This window comes from Gobio gobio (assembly GCF_949357685.1).
Source record: "Gobio gobio genome assembly, chromosome: 2".
Taxonomy (NCBI): domain Eukaryota; kingdom Metazoa; phylum Chordata; class Actinopteri; order Cypriniformes; family Gobionidae; genus Gobio; species Gobio gobio.
Genome location: NC_137098.1, coordinates 61,548,016 through 61,571,089, shown reverse-complemented (window position 1 = coordinate 61,571,089; position 23,074 = coordinate 61,548,016). Strand labels below are relative to the sequence as shown.

At 38.9% G+C, this 23,074-nt stretch overlaps 1 protein-coding gene across 2 annotated transcripts in view; it reads left to right on the top strand.

Annotated features, from left to right (window-relative positions):
- The window catches only part of man2b2 (mannosidase, alpha, class 2B, member 2), a 39,594-nt gene that overhangs the window by 992 nt on the left and 15,528 nt on the right, over nt 1-23,074 (top strand). For both annotated transcript variants that reach the window (XM_079842104.1, XM_079842103.1), the window contains exons 3-12: nt 3,517-3,622; nt 4,659-4,831; nt 5,718-5,833; nt 7,715-7,892; nt 7,979-8,177; nt 8,264-8,454; nt 11,763-11,952; nt 12,659-12,795; nt 13,746-14,017; nt 14,105-14,296. In XM_079842104.1, the coding sequence (XP_079698230.1) occupies nt 3,517-3,622; nt 4,659-4,831; nt 5,718-5,833; nt 7,715-7,892; nt 7,979-8,177; nt 8,264-8,454; nt 11,763-11,952; nt 12,659-12,795; nt 13,746-14,017; nt 14,105-14,296 (1,754 nt within the window). The remainder of the gene's footprint in view (nt 1-3,516; nt 3,623-4,658; nt 4,832-5,717; nt 5,834-7,714; nt 7,893-7,978; nt 8,178-8,263; nt 8,455-11,762; nt 11,953-12,658; nt 12,796-13,745; nt 14,018-14,104; nt 14,297-23,074) is intronic.

The following is a 23,074-nucleotide window of genomic DNA, read 5'->3' as shown; positions in this document are numbered from 1 at the left end:
TCGCGGACAGTGTTGGGGAAAGTTACTTTGAAAAGTAATGCATTACAATATTGCGTTACTCCCTTAAAAAGTAACTAATTGAGTTACTAAGTTACTTTTTAAGAAAAGTAATGCGTTACGTTATTTTTGCATTACTTTTTCTCACCTGGGCTGGCCTTGTTTGTGTTTTTATTTGTTTTTTATAACAATAAAGTTTTATTTTGTGCAACGGTAAAGACCTCTTCATACCAAAATTGAAATAATAAGCCTCAGGCTGAGGTAAAAATGCTATTTCACACATGAACAGTAGATGGCGCAGATAACGGTAGAATAGGATTCAGGAGAAAAGTTTTACCAAATAAAAAACAAAAATCTAGTAATTTTCATCATCAAAGGTCAGCAGCAAGACATTGGTAAATTAAATATAAAGGTAGATTATGCATAGTTGTTTTATTTAACATTTAATTATTGGAGGTTTGCATATTTTGCTTTTGACTGATGAGTACAGAATCTTTATTGTGCAAGTGAGATAAATAAATGCTCACATTTAGTCTAGAACTACAATAACCATCATGTTCACACACAACGCCTCTGCACTATAGGGTGAGCTGCACCAATAAGGATTAAATTAAGCAAAGTTTAAAGGATTTGTTGATATGGGTTTTATTTTAAATTGAGTCGTTACATCACTTCATTTTAAACACAGATAAATTACGCAATAAAACGTTATAGAGCTGATCAAGCAGCAGACGGAGGTGAACTGAAGACAGGCTAAAGAATCCTTAGTGCAACCCACCCTTAAAGTGCTGTAATGAACTAAAACAGTGATATTAAAAGATCAAATTCAGTTTACACCTTTTTAATGATGCATACTATATACAGGCGAGTAGATGAGGCAAGAAAATGAACGCAACGTGTTTTCTTTATAATGGGTTTCGATGGGGAAAACACCTAACGAGAAACCTCATGTTGCACTAATATTCTGTGTTCGTCTGCTTTCCTGTACAAAGTATGCAGCATCATTAAGGTGTATATTGAATTTGGTATTTTAATATCACTGTCTTACCGCGTTAATACTGACTACAGACCAGGTAAAAATGACTAGCGGGCAATGGAGGAGAGCCTTGTTTTGCCCTCCAGGTGGGCATTTCTATATGTGTGAGACGACACGTGAAAACTATGGATAGGGGCTCCGTGGAAAAGTTTAGAGACAAAAAATATATAAATAGCAAAAATAAAATTACACTAAATAAACAAATTGATTAAAATAAAAAATAAAATAAAAACATTTATCAATAATTCAGGGGCCGTTTACACAACACAATTTTCAACTAAAAATGGACAACGTTTTAATGTGTTTTGTTTGTTTATTTACATGACAACAGCATTTTGGGGGCCTGAAAATGCAAACCTTTGAAAACAGATTTCGCTCAGAGAAGCTGTCAGTGACAGCTGTCAATCATGACGTCACACTCCCGTTATAATAGCATCAAATAACTTACTAAAACCAAATTTATTTATTTAAAAAAAACGAACACTTGAACTTAGAACAGCGTGATAAAAACTGCCTAAAATGACAGAGACCATCTTTGGAAAATATGCATTTGAAGTGTAATTTGATTGTTTAGTTTGTCTATGTCCCATTACATTACATGGAGAGGGCGGGGTTTATGACCTATACTGCATCCAGTCAAGCCAAAGTGTCGGCTTCACTTTTCAGGACTCATGTGGCACACTTGGTGTGAACGGGGATCTTTTGACAACGTTGTCGCCTGTGCATGAAAAACAGACTTTTCCATTGTTAGTACATTGTCATGTAAATGCACCCTAAATATTTTTCATATAACATTTCATATATTTATAATAATATAAATGAGTGCTGGGCAAATTAACACGTGTAGCGGGGAAAATTTAATCATCGCAAAGAATTAAACATTGTGCATGAAATGTTAGTGATTTTTTATTGATTTTGAATACAGTCATACAGAATCTAGATACTAGGTGAGAGGTCAAACAGAGAGCAGGGTATTTTGAGACATTCACAATTTTGGGAAAAACATGTTTTGTGCAAGGTAAGGAAGACACGGAGAGGGGGATTTGATCGGGGAGGGGATCCCATCTTAGGCATCAGAGTGAAAATGAACAGCACACTTGGGATTTGTGCGAGGGCTCCTGAATTGAACCAGATGCAGAAGCTTACAGGAGGAGCTGTAAATTTGTTTTGAGAACATGGAGAAAATGAACATGGAGCTGAAGATGTTTTGACTTGGTCAGACACACTCTTCTGGCATTCTGTTTGTCTGTTGACTGCGGCTCTTTCTTATAAGAAATAAACCTTTATAAAGACAATTGGGAAAGATTTGTCTCTTATTCAGAATCGACTGGTTTAATTGAATATTGTCGTAACACGCGTTAACGTGGGCGATTCATTTTTTCAGTCGATTTTATATACATTTTTGCCCAGCGTTACATGATATGATCACCCTCTTATTCATGTAAAAGCTTTTAAACCATTTAAGCGCGACAAGACAGAAGAGAACGCGCTGTATCTCAGTGTCCGTCTGTGTGTGTGCGTCTCAATCCACTCCCTAGTTGCACCAGTCTCATGCTCACATCGAGTTCTCTTTCGCTCTTGAACAAACAATAACAACAACACAGAGAATGTTGCCAAAATGCCAGTTTTGTCGAGTATCCTCATAATAGGAGTCTTAAATGAGTTATATAATGTCTTAAATGAACGTGACAGATCCGCGTCATGTTCGGCAGCGGCCGATCTTAAAGAGACAGCAGCACTGATGATGTCTGGCATTAATGTTCATCAAAGAACAGGTTACAGAGAAAAGAGGATTAAACTTATTTATGCAGTTAAGAAAGGTGTTTGATAACTTGCATTTCTGTATATGTCTAACAGGGAAGGCCATGGGTAAATATAACATTTATTATAATAGATTTATGTAAAGATTGTTTTAAGCTTAATTAAATTAAAAGTAGTTTTTTTAAAGCCTAATAAATGTTGAAATTGGCAGCTTTCAGTAATACTGTAATGTAACGTCATAAATGTTTCATAGAGACATTAGTATCAGTGATACTGGCCTTCATTCATAAAAAGATGCCATTACAACACATATTTAAAATATGCTGTCTTTAAATTGTAGCTACATTAATTTGGAGAGTAACTGAAATTATTACAATATCAAAATATAAAAAAACTCCAAAAATATTAAAAACTTGCGATTAATTACAGAAAACAAGGCGATTAATTAGTTACTTTTTTAAAAATTGATTCCCAGCACTAATATAAATACATTTTTCACTTTATACATGAACTTAACACAACCTTTTATCATAATACAAAATAATCCCTCAATTTTTTTTCCCTCTATTTCCTCCCTCTTCTAGCTCATGCCGCTCTAAGCAATGTCCAAAACTTAATATTTCAGGCTCTTTTTGTGATTTTCCGCCTCTTCATGACGGACCACTTCCTGTATTCCTCAGTTGTATGTCACTTTGGATAAAAGTGTTGTTTTCACATGTCAGGTGAGACAGCTGCTGCACGAAGGTCGTCTGGAGTTTATAATCGGTGGTCAGGTGATGCATGATGAAGCAGTGACTGATGTAGATGATGCCATTCTTCAACTCACAGGTGTGTGAACCCAACACGTTCTTTATGAACTGAAATGAAACTGCAGAGCATGTGATTTTGCCATGTACAGATGGTCTTACCATAGTACTGAATGATTACCATATTTATGTAACATGGTATTTACACAGTACCCAAAAATGAAAATTATGTCATTAATTACTCACCCTCATGTCGTTCGACACCCGTAAGACCTCCGTTCATCTTCGGAACACAAATGAAGATATTTTTGTTGAAAGCTGATGGCTGAGAAAGGCTTCAGATAGGCCTCCATTGGCATTCAGTACATTTACACTCACAAGACCCATAAAAGGCACTAAAAATGTCGTTTCAAAGTCCATCTCACTACAGTGGTTCTACAGTAATTTTACGATGCGACGACTAGTTTTTGTACGCAAAAAAAATCAAAATAACACCTTTATCCAACTTGTTCTTGTCTTCTTGTCTTGTTCTTGAGAATATGACGCAGATCCTGCGTTCGGACACATGACCCAGAGGCGATTTTGTTTACATGCAGAGGAAGACGCGCGTGTCTAAGCTGTTGAATTCTACATTGATCGTGCTTTAGGTCTCGGCGTAGTTCTCAAAATCGGGCTAAAGTGCGCATTTCATGGATTCCCGAACCCCGGCGCTACGTCATATTCTTGCGCATGCGTCGTGGAGGCACACACGGAAGACAAGAAGAGGTTGAATAAAGTCGTTATTTTGATTTTTTTTTCGCACAAAAACTATTGTCGTCGCTTCGTAAAATTATTGTAGAGCCACTGTGGTGAGATGGACTTTGTAACAACGTTTTAAGTGCCGTTTATGGGTCTTGTGAGTGTAAATGTACTGAATGCCAATGGAGGCCTTTCTCAGCCATCAGCTTTCAACAAAAATATCTTAATTTGTGTTCCGAAGATGAACGGAGGTCTTACGGGTGTCGAACGACATAATTTTCATTTTTGGGTGAACTAACCCTTTAAATACTGTTAGTGTTGGTAACCGTCTTGCATATAGTTATAGCTCTTCTTACCACCCGCCTCTGTCTGGCTTGTAGAGGGTCATGGCTTCTTGTATGAGACGTTTGGTGTCCGGCCACGTTTTGCATGGCATGTTGATCCGTTTGGTGCATCGGCCACCACCCCCATCCTCTTTGCCCTCGCGGGGTTTGACGCTCACCTCATCTCTCGTATCGACTACGACCTTAAAGATGACATGCAGAAAAACAAGGTTGTACTTTTGTATCAATGGTTTGTACTGTATTTATAGTGGAAAAAGTGTTTATACACAGATGAGCCAACACATTATGACCACCTGCCTAATATTCTGTTGGTCCTCTGCGTGCGGCTAAAACAGCGCCGACCCGCTGAGGCATTGGCTCTACACGACCCCTTAAGGTGTCCTGTGATATCTGACACCAAGACATCAGTAGCAGATCCTTCCAGAGCTGTAGATTGCGAGGTGGAGCCGCCGTGGATAGAACTTATTGGTCAAGTACATCCCGCAGATGCTCGACTGGATTGAGATCTAGAGAGTTTGGAGGCCAAGCAACAACTTGAACTCTTTATCATGTTCCTCAAACCGTTCCTGAACATTGTGTGCAGTGTGGCAGGCGCATTATCCTTCTGAAAGAGGCCACCAGGGAACATCATTGTCATGAAGGGATGTGCCTGGTCTGCAACATTGTTTAGGTAGGTGGCACGTGTCAAATTTACCCAGGGTTTCCCAGCAGAACATTGCCCAGAGCATCGCACCGCCTCCACCGGCTTCCCACTGTGCATCCTGGTGCCATCACAAGCCTTGCCGTTTCAAAGATACTCTGACCCAGTCGCCTTGCCATAACAATTTGTCAAAGTCACTCAGATCGTTATTACTGCCCATTTCTCGAGCATCCGGCATGTTGATTACGAGAACTAATTGTTACCATCTATTCTACCCAGAACTTAATATGTGGCCTTGTTAGGAGATGATCCATGATATTCGCTTCACCTGTGACTGGTCATAATGTTTTGGCTCATCAGTGTTCATGAATGCAGCTCTGCATATTTAGTTTTCAGACTGCCGCTTAAATTAAGATACATTGATACATGTGATAGTACTGCAACTCTATTTGTAGAAATTGCAGTTTGTGTGGAGAGGTTCTCCCTCCTTAAAGGAAAAACAAGAGATATTCACCCACACCATGGACCAGTTCAGCTACTGCACACCCTCATACCTCCCCTTCTCTAACAGGTGACGTCCAAAAGTCTTTATTTTGTAACACCTTTATTGTGATTTCTGTGTTGTTGTTTTTTGCCATTCGGGGTGAGTTACATTTTTTTTTTTTTTATAATTTAGGATGAATTAAATAGATCAAAAGTGACCATAAAAACATCTATAATATTACAAATATATATATATTTCAAATAAATACTGTTCTTTTAAACTTACTCTTCATTAAATAATCATGAAAAGAAAGAAAATATTAAGCTACACTACTGTTTTCAACATTAATAATAATAAATGTTTCTTGAGCATCAAATCAGCATATCAGAATGATTTCTGAAGGATCATGTGACACTGAAGACTGGAGGAATGATGCTGAAAATACAGCTTTGCATCACAGGAATAAATTACATATTAAAATATATTCAAATAGAAAACATTTATTTTAAATTGTAATAATATTTCACAATATTGCTGTTTTTTACTTCAATTTTGATCAAATAAATGCAGCCTTGATGAGCATAAGAGAGACTTCTTTCAAAAACATAAAAAAAAATCTTACCAACCCAAAACTTTTGCATGATAGTATATAAAATGTTTTAAACTTGTGTTAACAAAAAGCATTCCAAAAACCGAGTGTAGCGTGTATATAGCATGCCTTGTTGGCAAGTGCTATTATTAAAAAAACACATATGTTTTTCAATGTCTTCAGTGGTGTTGTCAGTGGAGCGTAAGGCTCGTGAAACAAGCTTTTGACGCGATCGACCCGGGTTCGAATCCGCCTTTTGCCGAGCTCGCTCTTCCCCCTATTCCCATCACATATCACATTGGAAAGGCATTTACTTTCAATAAAAATTAAGAAAATGTTCTAAAAGCGGAATAAAGTGCCTAACGAAATGTTTAATAATAATAAAAGCATTTATTGGGTAGGGTTATGGGTAGGTGTAGGGAGGGCTTCTATTGTCCCATTATGGCGGCATCCATTTAATAATTTTAATAAATATAATCATTTACACTCTGTTATTATTGCATCCTGTTAATGTACAACAACACTGAGGTGCAAATAGTATGTATCTGCTATATGTGTAGATAGTAATTAGATGCTATTTATACTTTATTTTGACAAAGAACTGCTTCTTTTACATGGTGTAAATAGAATATAGGCCTATCACTATTTTCACTTAGAAAATAGCATCTACAGCTATTTACAATTAGTGTTAATATCATCTATCGCTAAGAAAATATGCTATTTTCACGTAGTGTAAATAGAATCAAATTGTAATTTATGCTTGGTGTAAATAACATCTATCACTATTTGCACTTAGGCCATGTGTCCACCAAAAATTTTTTAGCCGGCTGAAAACACCTCGCTGTGGGTGCTTGAGAGCGTTTTGGTATTAAGAATTTCCTCTGGCTCTTGTTTTAAATGATACAAAATTACAAAATTAAATTTTGTTCCGTTATTATACTGCTTGTTTTCATCTGTTGACGTTGTACAAGCAGAATGTGGCGGTTGGTCGGTGTTGTATTTGTCCCGCCGCTCCTCCACTCTGATTGGACGGCTGGGTGAAAAGTGACAGCGATGAGCGCTGCGTTTTACTGAAAGATGAACATTCTTCAACTCTCGGCGACCATTAAAAAATGCTGAAATATGAAATACTCGCTCAGCGCCTCGTTACGCTCATGGCGTTCCAAAAATGCGGCGCTCCCATTGAAAACAATTGAATACGCCAGCCAGCCGCGTGGAAAAAAACTTTGGTGGACACATGGCCTTAGTGTAAATAACAATCATCACTAAGAAAATATGCTATTTTCACTTTTCTAGTTGCTATTTACATTTGCTGTAAATAGCCGCTGCCTAAAAAAATGTTTGAGGATGCTTTAAAAATTGATGGTGGTTGATTCCAGGTCTGGGTTTTACTGGAATGGTGTTGCCTTGTTTCCGGACCCTCCTAAAGATGGCATATACCCTAACATGAGTCTGCCAGTGACCAAGGAAACCGTGGAGCTTTATGCACAGACCATGGTGGACAACATCAGAATGAGGGCCCAGTGGTTCAGAACCAGCCATGTTCTCTGGCCTTGGGTCGGTTTAGCTTCATCATCCGACTAACTTACGCATTGTTTCTTTTATATATTCAATCCATTTAAAAGGATTTATTGTATTTACAGGGTTGCGACAAGCAGTTCTACAATGCATCAGTGCAATTCATGAACATGGATGTTTTAATGAGCTACATTAACGCGCACAGTGACAAGTATGGAGTTGCAGTTCAGTACGCCACGCTAAAGGACTATTTCCAGGTGGTGCACCAAACAAATCTGTCCTGGGATGTGAGGGAAAACCAAGACTTCCTCCCTTACTCAACAGGTTTTCTCAACAGCTACTATAATTGTGATTACTGCATTTCTGAATGACAAAATGGTCCTGAATGGTCTTTTATCCTGGTTTCCTAGAACCGTTTCAGGCCTGGACTGGGTTCTACGCTTCCAGAAATGTTTTGAAAGGAGTAGCCAGACGAGCGAGTTCCCTCCTGTATGCAGCAGAGTCTCTCTTCACTAGATACCGCATCAGCTACCCAGAAGGCCCAGTTCAGAGAGAGTGGGCTCTAGATAAACTCAAGGCCCTGCGATGGGCTGTCTCTGAGGTGCCTGGTTTTAAACTTATCTTGTTGTGCCACAATCTTTTCCTTGTGGGCAACTTTAGGTAGAATGGCATCCCACAAATGACTTTTAATAAGTTGCAGTGACTTTTTAATAATAAATGTATTTCATTAAATGTCCGTTAAAGGTAAGAGATTTCTGAGAAACACAGTTGATATTTGAAATCAGCCCAAACAAACACACCCCTCCCTTATTGCTCCGCCCCCAACATGCACAAACACGCAATGCAAACATGGATGTAAACCCGATTAATTAAAAATCAGTTACATCAAAATTTTTAAGTTAAGAAATAGAAATCCCTGCCCAGTTTCAGTTAAATTTAAGTTTGTCTAAATTAAAAGAAACAAGTTAATAAAACTCAAAACAATGCAGCAGTTCAGGTTACTTAAAATGTGGCAGTTTTGTGAACTCAACCGAAAAAGAAAGTTGTGTACTCAAAAGTTAATTTGATTGAGCTAATTTGTTTAATTTAAGTTTACCCTACTCAAACCAATTAATTATTTTAAGCATTAGGGTTTACAGTGTGGCTGAAGTCAAGCAAAATAATGTTTTGCTAAAAATAAAATGAAGATGACGAACAAACGACAAGGATGAGCAAAGTCAAGTCAACTTTATTTATATAGCGCTTTTTACAATGTAGATTGTTTCAAAGCAGCTTCACAGTGTTAAACAGGAAAATAATGCAACATAATTTTATTCAGCCGTACAGCCGCTTCGGAGAAAATGGTGATGTCATCAGTTCATTTCAATTATCATACAGTGACAATGTGGGCTTTAGATCAGTAATTAGATCAGTAATTTAGTTTATATGGTTAATTTAGTTTAATAATTAGATTTATTTGGATATTTAGTTGAAAAATGTAGTGTCCCCAACTGAGCACGCCAAGTCAGAGGCAACAGTGGCAAGGAACCCAAAATCCCATCAGGTGACCTAATGGAGAAAAATAAACCTTGGGAGAAACCAGGCTCAGTCGGGGTGCCAGTTCTCCTCTGGCCAATTAACAGCGTATGATTATTATTCTGGCAACTTTACAGGTCAGAGGTCATAATAGAATGGAATATTTGAAAGATCGGAGGCAACACGCCGGAGACGGGTTATTGAGGATGATGTGTCGATTAAATAATTATTAAATAGGAATAATCGAAATATCGGAGTCATCACGCCGGAGACGGGTTTATTGAGGATGCCGTGTCGATGAGGCAATTTCATGGGGAGTCTAATTGACACGGTCTCTGCAGACACTTCAGGGCCATGCGTTGGTCTTCTCTGGGTGCAGGTCCACCATCTGAACTGGTTACGGCCTGGATCCGGCTGACTGCAGTAAACCTCGGGATAAAACAGAGAGACTATCATTAGTGTAGATGCCATTCTTCTGATAACGAGTACATCAGGTGTTATGGGAAGTGTTCCCGGTTCCAGCTGACCTAGTTAATGCAGCCTAACAATCATTTAATTGAGAAAATGTTTTATGTGTATGCAAACAATGAACACAAAAACATATACATGCGAGAGTTGGTTGGCTTGAGCCACTTTCAACAGCGCTTCTCAGAAATCGCTTGCTGCACCTTTAGGATCCTCTTTTGGTGTTAAAATCTACTGTCAGGATTTACTACAGACACACAGTGAAAATTTAGCACTGAAAAGGCGAGGACAGGGTTATTTTTGCGGCTGACCTTATTGAATATACATTTGTTGGAGTTTCCCTTTCAGACACAGTATTTATGGAAGGAGAGTATTTAATTTAACTCACGCGAGGTGATTTACTAAGGTTTGCGCTCGTCAATTTACTGGTGTTTGCGCCATTATTTATGTCTTAAATGGTTAGTTCACCCAAAAATGAAAATTAGCCCATAATTTTCCTCACCCTCAAGTCATCCTAGGTGTATATGACATTCTTCTTTCAGACGGATACAATCGGAGTTATATTAAAAGATCCTGTCTAATCCAAGCTTTTTAATGGCAGTGAATTGTTGCCTCATTTTTAAAGTCCATAAAAGTGCATCTATCCATCATAAAACTGCTCCACATGGCTCTGGGGGGTTAATAAAAGCCTTCTGAAGTGAAGTGGTGTGTTTGTGTAAGGAAAATATCCATATTTAAAACTTTATAGACTAAAATAACTAACTTCCAGCGGACTGCCAAACGCATCGATATACGGCGAAAGTAAATTGACCCTTGACCCATGCATATTGACGAACGCAGAAGTGCAGAGGATAGAGCAAAACAAAACAACAGTCATGAATTAGAGTCCAAAACGAGATTTTTTTTAAAGAGAAATGGCGGAGGGGCTTGAGTTTGTTGTCCAGCACTATCCGCAAGAGGCTTGTGATGCTTCTATACATCGCCTCAGGGCAGGGGTTACTCTTTCGCCGTAAGTCGAATTGTGCATGGATTTCCACCAGAAGTTAGTTATTTTAGTCTATAAAGTTTTAAATATGGATATTTTTCTCACACATATGCACCACTTTGCTTCAGAAGGACTTTATTAACCCCCGGAGCCATGTGGAGCAGTTTTATGACGGACATATGCACTTTTATGGACATCATAAACAAGGCAACAATTCACTGCCATTATAAAGCCTGGACGAGCCAGGAGCCAGGACTTTTATAACTCCGATTTTATTCGTCTGAAAGAAGAATGTCATAAACACCTAGGATGACTTGAGGGTGAGAAAACCATGGGCTAATTTTCATTTTTGGTAGATTGTCTTGGTCATTATGGAAAGGATCCGGCTGCGTCTGTTCTTTAATTTGTGCATTGTCAGTAGATCACACGCAGAACTTTCCACTCCTATCAGCGCCTTTTTGGATTTGCGCTCTCTCGTTAATTTGCCCTGTTTAGTAAATCTGGCCCATAATGTCTACCTAGTACTAAAATCCTTTCTCTCATGAATTAAGAGCAAATCAAAAATTATACCTCTAAGATATTAAAGGGGCTATATGCAACTTTTTCCCCAAAATAAACGTAACAATAGCCTTTTTATTTTACCATTTATGACTCAAACATCTCCTGATGAGCATACTGACACCTTGTCCGCTCACAGTGGGTGCACCTATAGGCCTGTATCCTATTTTTCCTATTTTCTGGCGGGTAGGTTTTTCCCGCGCTGTCTGCGGATGTGACGTCACGACCGCTGCGAGAGCGAGCAGAAAATAAGAGCAGTTCTATTTTTTTGGCCACAGGTGTCAGTCGCGAGTTTAAATTTCAGAAAAACGCATATAGCCCCTTTAATAATGGTTTGCGTATGACAAAACATGATTGACTAGCCATTATTTGATCCGATATGCCAGGTTCAGCATCATGATGGGATCACAGGGACTGAATCCCCCAAAGTGGCCGATATGTACATGGAGCATCTCATGCAAGGCATGATGGGAGCTGAGGAACTCTTGGCAGCCATTTTCTTGCTTCCACAGACCATCAAACCTTCCAATGACATCCGTCACCCGCCCCAAACCAGACCCACCACAGTGAAGACGGGTATATTTCTTTATTTAGATTCTTTGAATCTTTCTTCTCAGCACATGGATCTATATTCTCTGTCCAAATGCATATTTATATTTGCCTGTTGATATGTGAAATGCATTGGATTTATTTTTTATTTTAAAAATGTAAAAAAATATTTTTCATTAAATATATTAATAAATGTAAATTAAATATACATTTTAAAATATACGTTGATTAAATATAATATAACCACAAGATATGATTAAACGCTATAAAGATGACTATACTAGCAATAATATAGTTATATTTCTCTTCCCCTGTTTATACAGTAAGCACATAGTGCTGTCTGTCTCTTTAAATGCTCTTTAAAGCAGGATGGATTCTGATAATGTCTACTATTATAGCCGTGGTGTGGACTTCCTTATTCGTGTAGAATTAGAACGATTATTAATTAACACTTTATAGTTATCGTCCTTGGTGTGAATAATCTTAATACTGAATAATCTTGTCCTAATATTCTTCTTCACTGATAGACAATATGTGACTGTAGTTTTTAGCCTCTTTTCTATTTTTTGATACCTGTTCACAATCAATTAATAAGACATTTTTTGCATTTTTAATTATATTATCATGGTCTATTTGCCAACACTAGTATCAATATTAATAGTCATCAGTATTAAAATGTGAAGAGTTTGGTTGATCATGGGTTACACTAATAGAGTTTTTGTTGTGGTTTCAGACTCAGGAAAGGTTCTTGAACAGCATATCATCGTGTACAACCCCCTAGCCTGGAACATTTCAACATATATTAATATTTCTGTGCCATATGCAATGGCAGTTGTGCTTGACGATGATGGAAAGGCAGTACCTGCTCAGGTACCAACACACAATTAATTTGTAGACATTTTTGCATATTACATTGTCAATATGTATACACTGATATTTTAGTTCAGTATTTTCAGAGTTTTTCTTGTTAATATTCAGATTTCATATTCTTTCTCTACATCCCAATCATTGCTTCTCTCATGACATGTGTCGTGGAAATAATTCTATTCGAAGAATGAGGAGGAAGGAACACAAATTCAAACCTTTGAAAAGTCAAAGTATCAAACATGATTTTATTTCTTGCAAGAAATAGGCAGTTCACATACAGAGAATGTCTGTCATGAGAAGGGCAAAGTTTGCTCTCCGGGGTTACATTATATACCCTTCATACATCCTGAGTAGGTTGCATCCAATCTTGTTTGCCTTAAAAGGAAACATCTTTATTCAAAACCCCTGTTCAGCATAAATTCTAACTAGACAGTACAATACCCATGTCTGCAGAAGTTCCTGTTCTTAAGCTACGTTATTTTCACGTATCCTGTCTATTCCTAGTCTAATTGCAGCCGCGCACATATTTGTCACACTTAAAGTACGACATGTCATCTTGACCTCTTGCACTACCCAGCTTCCTTGCAACTGAGCACTCTATCACTCAGAACAATATGTTCCCGCCAGCTAGTTCCCATTTATCACCCAGAACAATGAGCTCCTGCACTTAACATATGCATTTCTAAAAGCTTGGTTACATTTCTTTAATAATGATTAGTACAAATACATGTTCAATGTTAATAGTTCAATGTTAACAAGTGATACACATCTAGGAATAAAAGGTTAAGGTTCACATATAAGTAAGAACACCTCTAAGTAAAATGAACACTTCTAAGAGTTAAAACCACATCTAAATGAAATAAAAACACATCTAATAGTAAAACACATCTAAATGAAAAATTTCCTTCACACATGTTGTTTCAACCGATAACAAACTCAGTAATTCCCTGCAGATCCAGCAGTCGATGGAGTCTTCCACTGACTACGATCTGTTCTTCATTGTTGAGCTGGGTGGACTGCAGTACAGAAAGTACACTGTGCAGTTCCCACAATCCCACTGTGGCGCTGCGTGTGGGTCGACTCATGTGGCCAGAGTAGTGAAATTTAAGAAGAAGAATGTGAGCCACTGGAAGAGGACAGGAAGGAAGTTGTTACCAGTGCTGAATGAGTGCTACAAACTGATGTTTGACCAAGAGACAAACCTTCTGCACAGCATCACAGACCGGCAAGTTCTTCTTAAGTGTGTTTCATGTGTCCAAATCGTCACAGTTTTGTTCAGTGGAACATTTAAAATTTTGCCTGTCTATTACAGGTGCAAAAAGATAAGAGTTAGAGTACGGCAGGACTTCTGGGAGTATGAGGCCAACGGGGACATCAACTCTGGGCCGATCTCAGACAACTACATCTTTACTGCCAACGGGTCTGCTATTCCTGCATACAAATCTGTGGCCATGGAGATTGTGCCGGGGAAGATCGTTTCAGAGATACGTCAGTATTTCTACAGGTGAAAGAAAAGATGTTCTTTGATATTCTTAATCTATTATACCCATCTGTTTTTAAGGATCTGGGGCCGTATTCACAAAACATTTTATCTTAGCACTAAGAGTTCTCCTAAACAGTAAAAGTTCTTAGTTAAGAGTTTCCTCTTAAAACATATTCACAAAGCTGCTGAGAGAGACCAACTTTTACTAAGGAATAGATTAGAAGTCTTAAGCTAAGAGTAAGGGCGGGGTTGACCTCGTTGCTCTGGATGATGCTTACTAACTATGACCACAGTGATTGGCTGATAGGTGAGGAGTCTCTGTCAGTGATAGAAATATTGTTGAACTTATCATGTTGCCATAATCGAATAATGATTATAAAATAAAAATGTTGCCATATTCAAATAAAGATAGCCTAAGTGTCACTAATTAAACAAGCATATTTTCAGCTAATTCTCAGCCTCTCGAGAGAGAGATTGTAGAATTCAAGCGACAAATTATGTTTTATAAACACGTTTGGGAGGAGCATGATCTAATCAGCTCTAGAGGAGACACATATATATACAGTATAGACAGCCGACTCACCTAGTTACCTTGATAGTTTTCTGCATCCCTTCGCCACCTGGACTCCAGCCGGGGATTCAGGGGAGTAGGCTACTCTGGGTTTGGGCTAAATTCCCAGCCCGGAGCTCCCGATTTTCTCGGACAACGCGGCAAATACACATATTTTACTCTTATCCGATCATTTGTAAGTGTGAACTCGTGAAACAACTGCCATAGGTAATCAGACATTATTTTCTCTTTTTTTTTTCTTTATTAAATAAATAATATTTATTATCTTTGCCTTTTTGTTATGATAGGACAGTGAGTAGACAAGAAGTGAAGTGGAAGAGAGAAAGGGGAGAAAGGTCTGCAACAGTCATTAGGATTGTTTAGTTTTGGTCTTAGTGACTTAGAAGTCCTCTTGACTACTCCTAACGTTTCACAGATTTAGGAGCTAGTTTTAGCGCTAAAATGCTTTGTGGAATACTCTTAGAGCAAAAATTTAGGAGTCCTAAAATTAGGACTATTTTTAAGAGTTTCTCCTAAATCAGCATGTTAGGAGCTACTTTTAGCCTTAAAATGTTTTGTGAATACAGCCCCTGGTTCTCCCTAAAAGAATTAGCAATTTACCTTTATTTAAAGTAGTGTTGTGACATTAAAATTCTAGTAAGTTATTTTCATGTTATGGCTGAAAACCAATATTAAAATTCAATACTATTTGATCTAAATAAATGAAAATATCTTGTTTTAAATGCTACAAAGTGAATTTAGGCATCATAACATTGTAATGTACAGTATGAAAAATTTATATTTATTTTGCTAAATAAATTATGTTTTAAAGATTAAATTTAAAGGCGCACTGTATACATTTTAGCGGTGAGGTTGTGAATTGCAACCGCTCACCCCTCCCTTTCGAAGCACATAGAGAAGCTATGGGGACCGACACAGAGCAAAGGCCCTGTCCAAAATGGCACACTTCATATCCACTTTCGGTCTTGTGTACTTACAACGGCTGCTGAGTGCCCATGTCTGTTACGAGGCCGCAGGGTGTCCCATTTGTCATTTTAGGTCTCAGAAGGGGGCTCGCGAGCGCACCCTTTGTGGTCGATATGCGCCCTCGATGCAAATTTTTTTGCAGAGCCCGCACTGAAGATACAGTCAAAGCGGCGTTACCGCAAGGGTTTAGGGTGCCATTTGTGACAGGGCCAAAGATGTTGCCATCTGAGACAGCAGGGAGTAGCTAGCGCTCTGTAGAGCAATTTGTCCCATTAGGGCTACTGTAGAAACATGGTGGCGACCTGCGGCGTATGAAGATAGAAATGGCTCATTCTAAGGTAATAAAAACATAACGGTTCATTATGTAAGGTCTTTATACACCACTGAAAACATAGTTCTGTGTATTATATTGCATTTCTGTCAATAGATCCTCATAAATATTACACACTGCACCTTTAAATGAGTGTTAGATGATGACAATCTAAGGTAATCTAAATGTAAAAATATGAAAAATATTCATTCACAATTAAAAATCCAAAATCAACAGATACCAATAAATAGAAAAATCTCTAATACCCATAACCAAAATATTACAAGTCAAAGAACTTTCATAAATGAATACCTTAAAGTCAGCATGAAATTATTATTTTTTTTCGAAATACATGTTGATCTTATTGTGAGTGAATCATCCACGCATGTTTTTTTTTCATGTTTCATGTTCATAATTTTGAATCAATTTCATAACTCAAAATGACAGGATATTTTCTGGTGAAGTGATGTACTGCAGACTTTACCAATCATTCCTTTTCAATAATCCATTACATTTGGATGTATGCACGTCACAATACAAATCAAAAGATGTGGCGTTACTTCCGTTTCATTGCAACTTTAAAGGGGTCATAAAATCAAGTAAAGTCACCTTTTTTTAAGTAGCACTTTTTACAATACAGCTAGTTTCAAAGCAGCTTTAAAGTGATAACAGGAAAATAACAAAGTTTGCAAAAAAATAACAAAGCAACAAAGTTTGTTTTGGATGTACAGCCGCTCTAGAAGAAATTAGTGTCATTGTCCAGCTTAAGTAGAGTAAAGACAATTGAACTTTCATGTTAAAAAAATGCCTCCTCCACCTAGTTAGGGTACAACAGCTTAGGACCCAAGACCAGTTGTGAAGAATGAAGACCAAGAGTCAGGAGTGCAATTAATCATAGAAAAATTTACTGAAGAATAGTTTGCAGTTTCATCAGCAGAAGCCAGCCAGGCCGTGCTCCCCCTCTACTTGTTTTTCGTACATACAATTTGTCAACAGTTATACACTTTTCAAGGTCTAGCTACGTCATTACTGCAGGTTGAATGATTCTGATTGGCTGAGAGAAAATAGACAGTCATAGTACATTTCCACACATTGTCCAGTTAATCAGATGCACGTCTCCATAGATCACTTGTTGATGTTTTCACCCTGGAATTAGGCACATAGTGACCTTCCAGGTCTGGAGCAGGCGCCAGCTTGCCCAGAAAACAAGTCCACCCATCTCTTAGGATGCCCTTAAACACAGAATACTGCGCACATACACAGATACACAGTCTCTTCAAGGTTGGAGTTGGTTGAGCTCCAGTTCTGACCAGAAAGTTTCCCAAAACATACTGATAACGTGCTTTCTCTCAGTAAGAGGTACAGACAATATTCACCATCATTCGTTAGTGTTTCAGTAACAGGAAATAATATAAAATGAATAAAATATCATATAAAATGAAAGACTAATCCATATTTCATATCTGGAAGCTGGGCTAAGTGAGCAAGCACTGTTACTGCACTCCTGGCATGGGCCAGACCCTCAGTCACTCCTCAGAGACCAAATACAAACTTTATAAAACATATGAAGAAACAAACAATCAGTGGTTCTATTGATTAAGTAATATCATAACTGTAAATAATCATTACAAATCATTATAATAATATAGGAGGATAAATATTGATTAAGGCTTTAATTATAAATGTAATTAGGATATGAGATGAGATTCAAGTTTATTGTCATTACACATGTACATGTACAAGTACAATGCAACGCAATGAGTTTGGAGCAAGCCTCCGAGCCACAGCTATTTAAAGCGCCGTCACACGCTCTCCAAAGTGTATATATGTGTGTGTGTGTGTGTGTGTGTGTGTGTGTATTGAATGTGGCAGTTGATTTCACATAGATGCAAACTCCTCATTTGTTTGGGGGAGGGGGGTGTCCGTTCAGGCTGATCTTTTAGTTTCTTCTCGTTTTGTGAAGTGACATTACAAGGTAATAAAAAAAATTAAAAAAATTTAAATAAATGTGTCAAAGAAAAACAGGCAAGGCTGACACATGCAGCAAAACAAAGGAAGTGGGCCCTCGAAATTCTGGTGGCTTAATGTCAGAATAAATAGGGTTTAACTTTAAAACTTTAAACTTTAAATAGGGTTTAAGGAGGTGGTGTAAAAAGTATCCCATATTGATGCATTTGTAGCCAGTGGGATCTTCAGATTTGAGTGTTACATTTTTATCTGGTTGTTGTCGTCGTCTTGTTTTGTTTGTGTATTCAGCTCCCACATCTATTGAATCCTTTTTTTGTGTTTTATAAAGGGTTGTTTTGCCCTACATCAAACACAAAAACGTTTTTACCTCTGTGACGGCAAAATTCAAATTCAATCTATTAATTCTGAATAAGAGACAAAACTTCTCCAAATTGCCTTTATAAAGATTTTATTCCCTTGCAAGGAAAGAGTCACAGTCAACAGACATACAGAATGTCAGCCGAGCGTGTCTGAATTAGAGACACAACACGGTCCTGCTTATATCCACATTTCCCAAACAATTTACGACTCCTCCCGTAATCCTTCATCTATGGCCGTGGCAAGAACCACTTAGCTCGAATCCCATCAATTCTCTATATCTAAACCATCTTCACCTTTACGGGTTAACTTCCAAGATTCATGTCTTTAGCTCTCACGAACACACATGTTTATGACATGGGTACCATATATGTTCATCTCCAAAAAGTTGCCTGTAACCTTTCCCCTAGTTAATGTTACCTTTTACCCAGATACACTGTTTCTGTATGGATGTATGCATTTTAATGAACATTTAATGTAAAATTGAATCTCATGGTCATGATTTAAATTTTCCCACAACACCTCTTACCTATTAGAATTAGTTTTCAGACAGATGCAAAGATACTTAATAGTGTCTAGAAATGAGCATGAAAAGTAAATATATAAAAAAAAAGAAAGAAAAAAAGTGTCCTGACCTCGGAGAATATCTTCTCTATCCACGCAATGTTCTCACCTTTTTTACCCCCCACCCGTTTGCATCCCTGATTTCACAATCCACCCCTTCAGCCTCACTTGTCCAATCTATCTTGTCACATGACTTCAACCCCTTCCCTAATGTCAGGGCTCTCAGAGGTGGTTCAAGAATTGCATAATTGGGAATAAATGTTCGACAGTAAGAGCAAATTCCCAAAAATGACAACATTTGTTTCTTTGTGATTTGGTTTTGGTATGTCTTTTATAGCCTACACCCTTTTTTCAGACAGACTTACTGCTGGGTGTTATTACATGACCCAGGAAAGTAATTGCTGTTTGACAAACTGCAGTTTAGACAAGCTGACCTGGTTGCCCTCCTGCGCAGTTCCAGCTGTCCAGGTCAAAACAGGACTCCTGCAATAGCAAAGGCCCTGTTGTCTGAAATAGTCCCAAGATGGGAAGTTCCACGAAAAAGTCAGTTCTGACACATTTTGTCAATGAAGCAATACAACAAGTGGGTCAGTTTTCCAATTTCCTGCCTGCATTCAGACATAAATGCCCCTAGTTTCTCACTATACTTCACCTCAGCACTTATCTCAGCACTTATAGCAAAGGCCCTGTTGTCTGAAATAGTCCCAAGATGGGAAGTTCCACGAAAAAGTCAGTTCTGACACATTTTGTCAATGAAGCAATAAAACAAGTGGGTCAGTTTTCCAATTTCCTGCCTGCATCCAGACATAAATGCCCCTAGTTTCTCACTATACTTCACCTCAGCACTTATCTCACGCCAGTCTGTTGTTTCAACACAGTTTTTCACAAACAACCCGGATTCGCTCCACGCTTCTGGCCTTGGAATCTGATACGTGAGGTACAGATTCTCCTGCTACCAGACAAAAAGGAAGTTGTTTTTCTGTCAGGCAGACTGATATTGGACACCCATTTCCTGTCCAAAACATTTGATCAAATCTCAAAGTCTCCTCTTTTTCTCCCCTAAACCAGACATCTTCATATTGTTGATCCCCTACGACATGTGACGTGCAATGTAAATTGTCAGGCAACATAATATCTGTGTCAAACAACTTTTTTTTTTTTTATTCCCAGCTCTTACATCATTTGAGACCAACCGTTATTTGTTATGCTCCGTTATATGCTCAGTTTGCAGACAGCACATCTGTTCTTAATCTCTTACAGTAATGCCAGAGGAGTCTGCAACTTGTGTCAAATTTAATTTGCACATTAAATCTCAACCCAGAAGGGGTTAATGAATGTTAATGAATAATAATAAATCCATGTCTCAGCATTCACTTTCTAAGGGCATTCACATTTCTGTAGTTTGATGCCCTGATACAGACATAGAATCATGTGTGATATTTGTCAATGACGGTGGACATGGCAAGTCACATGGTTGTATAGCGGACCTGGTGGCCCCAGAATCAACTAAAAAGTAAACCATTTTTACCTCCATGGGGTACCTAGGCATGGTTAAAAATCCCTTACTACCGTACATTGTCACACATTTATCAAAAAACATCATTGTTCAATTCAGAAACACAGAAAGGAAAGGGGTGCTAGCTTTTTCTTCATTGCGGAGAGCAGTGTGTAAATCAGTGTGTGTGTGTGTGTGCGGTTAAAAAATGTCACTTTCCTGTGCTGTAGCTGTTGGTGTTCACCCAGGACCCCTTCTCTCTGCTCTCCATCCTCCTCTCTTCAGTCGGCTCTTTGTTTTTTTGTGCAGTCCACGGCCCAATGTCCATCTTTCTTGCACTTTTTACACTTAGTACACTCTCGGGCTCTATGATCCTCAGCTCCACACACCCAACAGCCTCGCTTGTCTGAATGTCCTCCAGCTGGATTCCAGTATCCGTTGCCTCGTCCCCTTCCTTTTCCATCTCCTGTCTGCTGATGTGGGGGTGCAGACGAACCACCAGGCCTTGATAGTGTTTGCACTAAGGCCAGCCGAAATGCTTTTTCACTCTTGGTCTTTGCCTTTTCCTTCTCCATCCATAGCTGATTCTCCGCACGCAAAGCATGCATCAAGAGGGTGCTCATCCGCCCCATCGTCCATTCAATATAGTTGTGTTTTACTGCTTGCTCAATTTCGGGTCTCAGTCCATTCAGAAAATAGATCTGCAGATAATATTCCCATGTGCTTACTTGTTCTCCTCTGCTCGCGGGCTCTTGCAAACCGCTGTACTTGTTGAATATTTCATAGAGTCGATTGTAGTATTTCTGAACAGACTCTTCACTCTCCTGCCAGCAGTGGCTAATCCTGGATGTGTCCACACGTGGCGGGAATGCTGTTCTTATGGCTGCAGACAGGTTGATGACAGCCGCTCGATACAGCATGTTAGAGGCATGTTCCCAATCATTATGTACTCTCCGATAGTCCTTTGTTGGCAGCTGTCCACTTACTTTGTGCCAGTTTGTGGCCCCCAATTTCACTCCTAAGAGCCTCCTTAGTTCGTTCACAGTCGGGCTGAATTCCTGACAGAATATGAACAGTTCAGTAGAAAATTGATTACCCGCGTCATCAATGTTCGGAAAATGGGCCATCGCTTCTTTCATGTCATCCACAGTCCATGGTCTATGGACCATTGTTGGCTCATCCATCGAAACTTCTATCCTTATGCTCTTGTTTTCTTGCTTAATTTGCGATCTTGTCTTTATTTTCCCTGGGGGAATCCAGTGTGCCCCCTCGAGCTCTGCTGTGGGGGTCGGAGGAACAACACCAGAGTCTCCTTCTTCCTCTCGTTCAGGGGTTCGGGAAGCTTGTTGTTGGTCTTGGTCCCGTCGCCTTGCGTCTGCCCGAGGCGCAATTGATCTTCTCGGTGGAGAGCAGTCGAGATCAGGGTCCACTTTCAGGGCTGGCAGCTTGGGATAGTGAAGGTAGGGCGGTGGTGCATTTGAAGAGACAGAAATATCAGGTGGGTTAGTCGGTTTGTACGGTGCAGTTGCTCTTTCCTCACTTTTCTCATTTTTCTTTCCCTTCCCTTCCCTACAGGCCAATTTTTTCTTCACTGCCCTTCTCTCTCTCTTATATGCCTCCTCCAGCCAACAGTTCACTGTTGGGTCACACTTCCCACACACATGTTTTACATAACATCCTTTCTGTTTATTGCCCCCTTCGTCAACTGACTCTTTTACCACTTTCAGTCTTGTGACACTCAGTGTTCCCTCTTTTGGAAAATCATGGTATTTGACTAATTTCTCTATATCGTGCATGCATTTTTGGCCATATGATTTTCTCATTTGACAAAATACTGGTGTATCATACTTGGCAAGCTTGCTCTGGGACTTCCCCATACTGGCTGTCTCTTTCTCTGTGGATTTCTTTGGCGTGCCTAATTAATCTGTCGGACGTCTTCCACAGATCCAATCTTTTACTTAAAACCGGACAGGCAGATTAATCCCCCACACAGTCTCGATTTCTCTTTTTCAGAAACTTCTTAACCAATGCTATATTTGCCCACGTGATCTCAATTTCTATTTCAGAAACTTAATCAAAATGCATTTACCACACAGCCAGGCCAACCACCATGGTTTATCCCTTCTTTTTTTCACACAATTACCATTAAAATTCTTCCCCAATTATAAATTTGTCTCTTACCAGGGAAATGCCACCTTGAGTTTGTTTGCTGATTCCAGTGGTGTTCCCCCCGGGCCCCGGCGGGCGGTCCCTCAATCTATTCGGGTTAGGGCTGCGACTCTAGGTCCGCTCTCAGGTCACCGTCCGCTCTCGGGTCCGAAAGGCACATCCAAGGAATCGCACTTCTTGACACCAAATTGTTGTGGCAAATTAAACTCTATTACTGAATAAGAGACAAACTTCTCAAATCGTCTTTTATAAATGATTTATTTTCTTGCAAGAAAAGAGTCGACAGTCATACAGTCATTCAGAGAGTGGCTGCAGAGTGTGTCCTGCCCCTGAAAGATTTTCTCTCTTTTTATGCCTTTTGCTGGCCTCAAGGTTAAAGCTCCGCCCTTCTGGTATTTT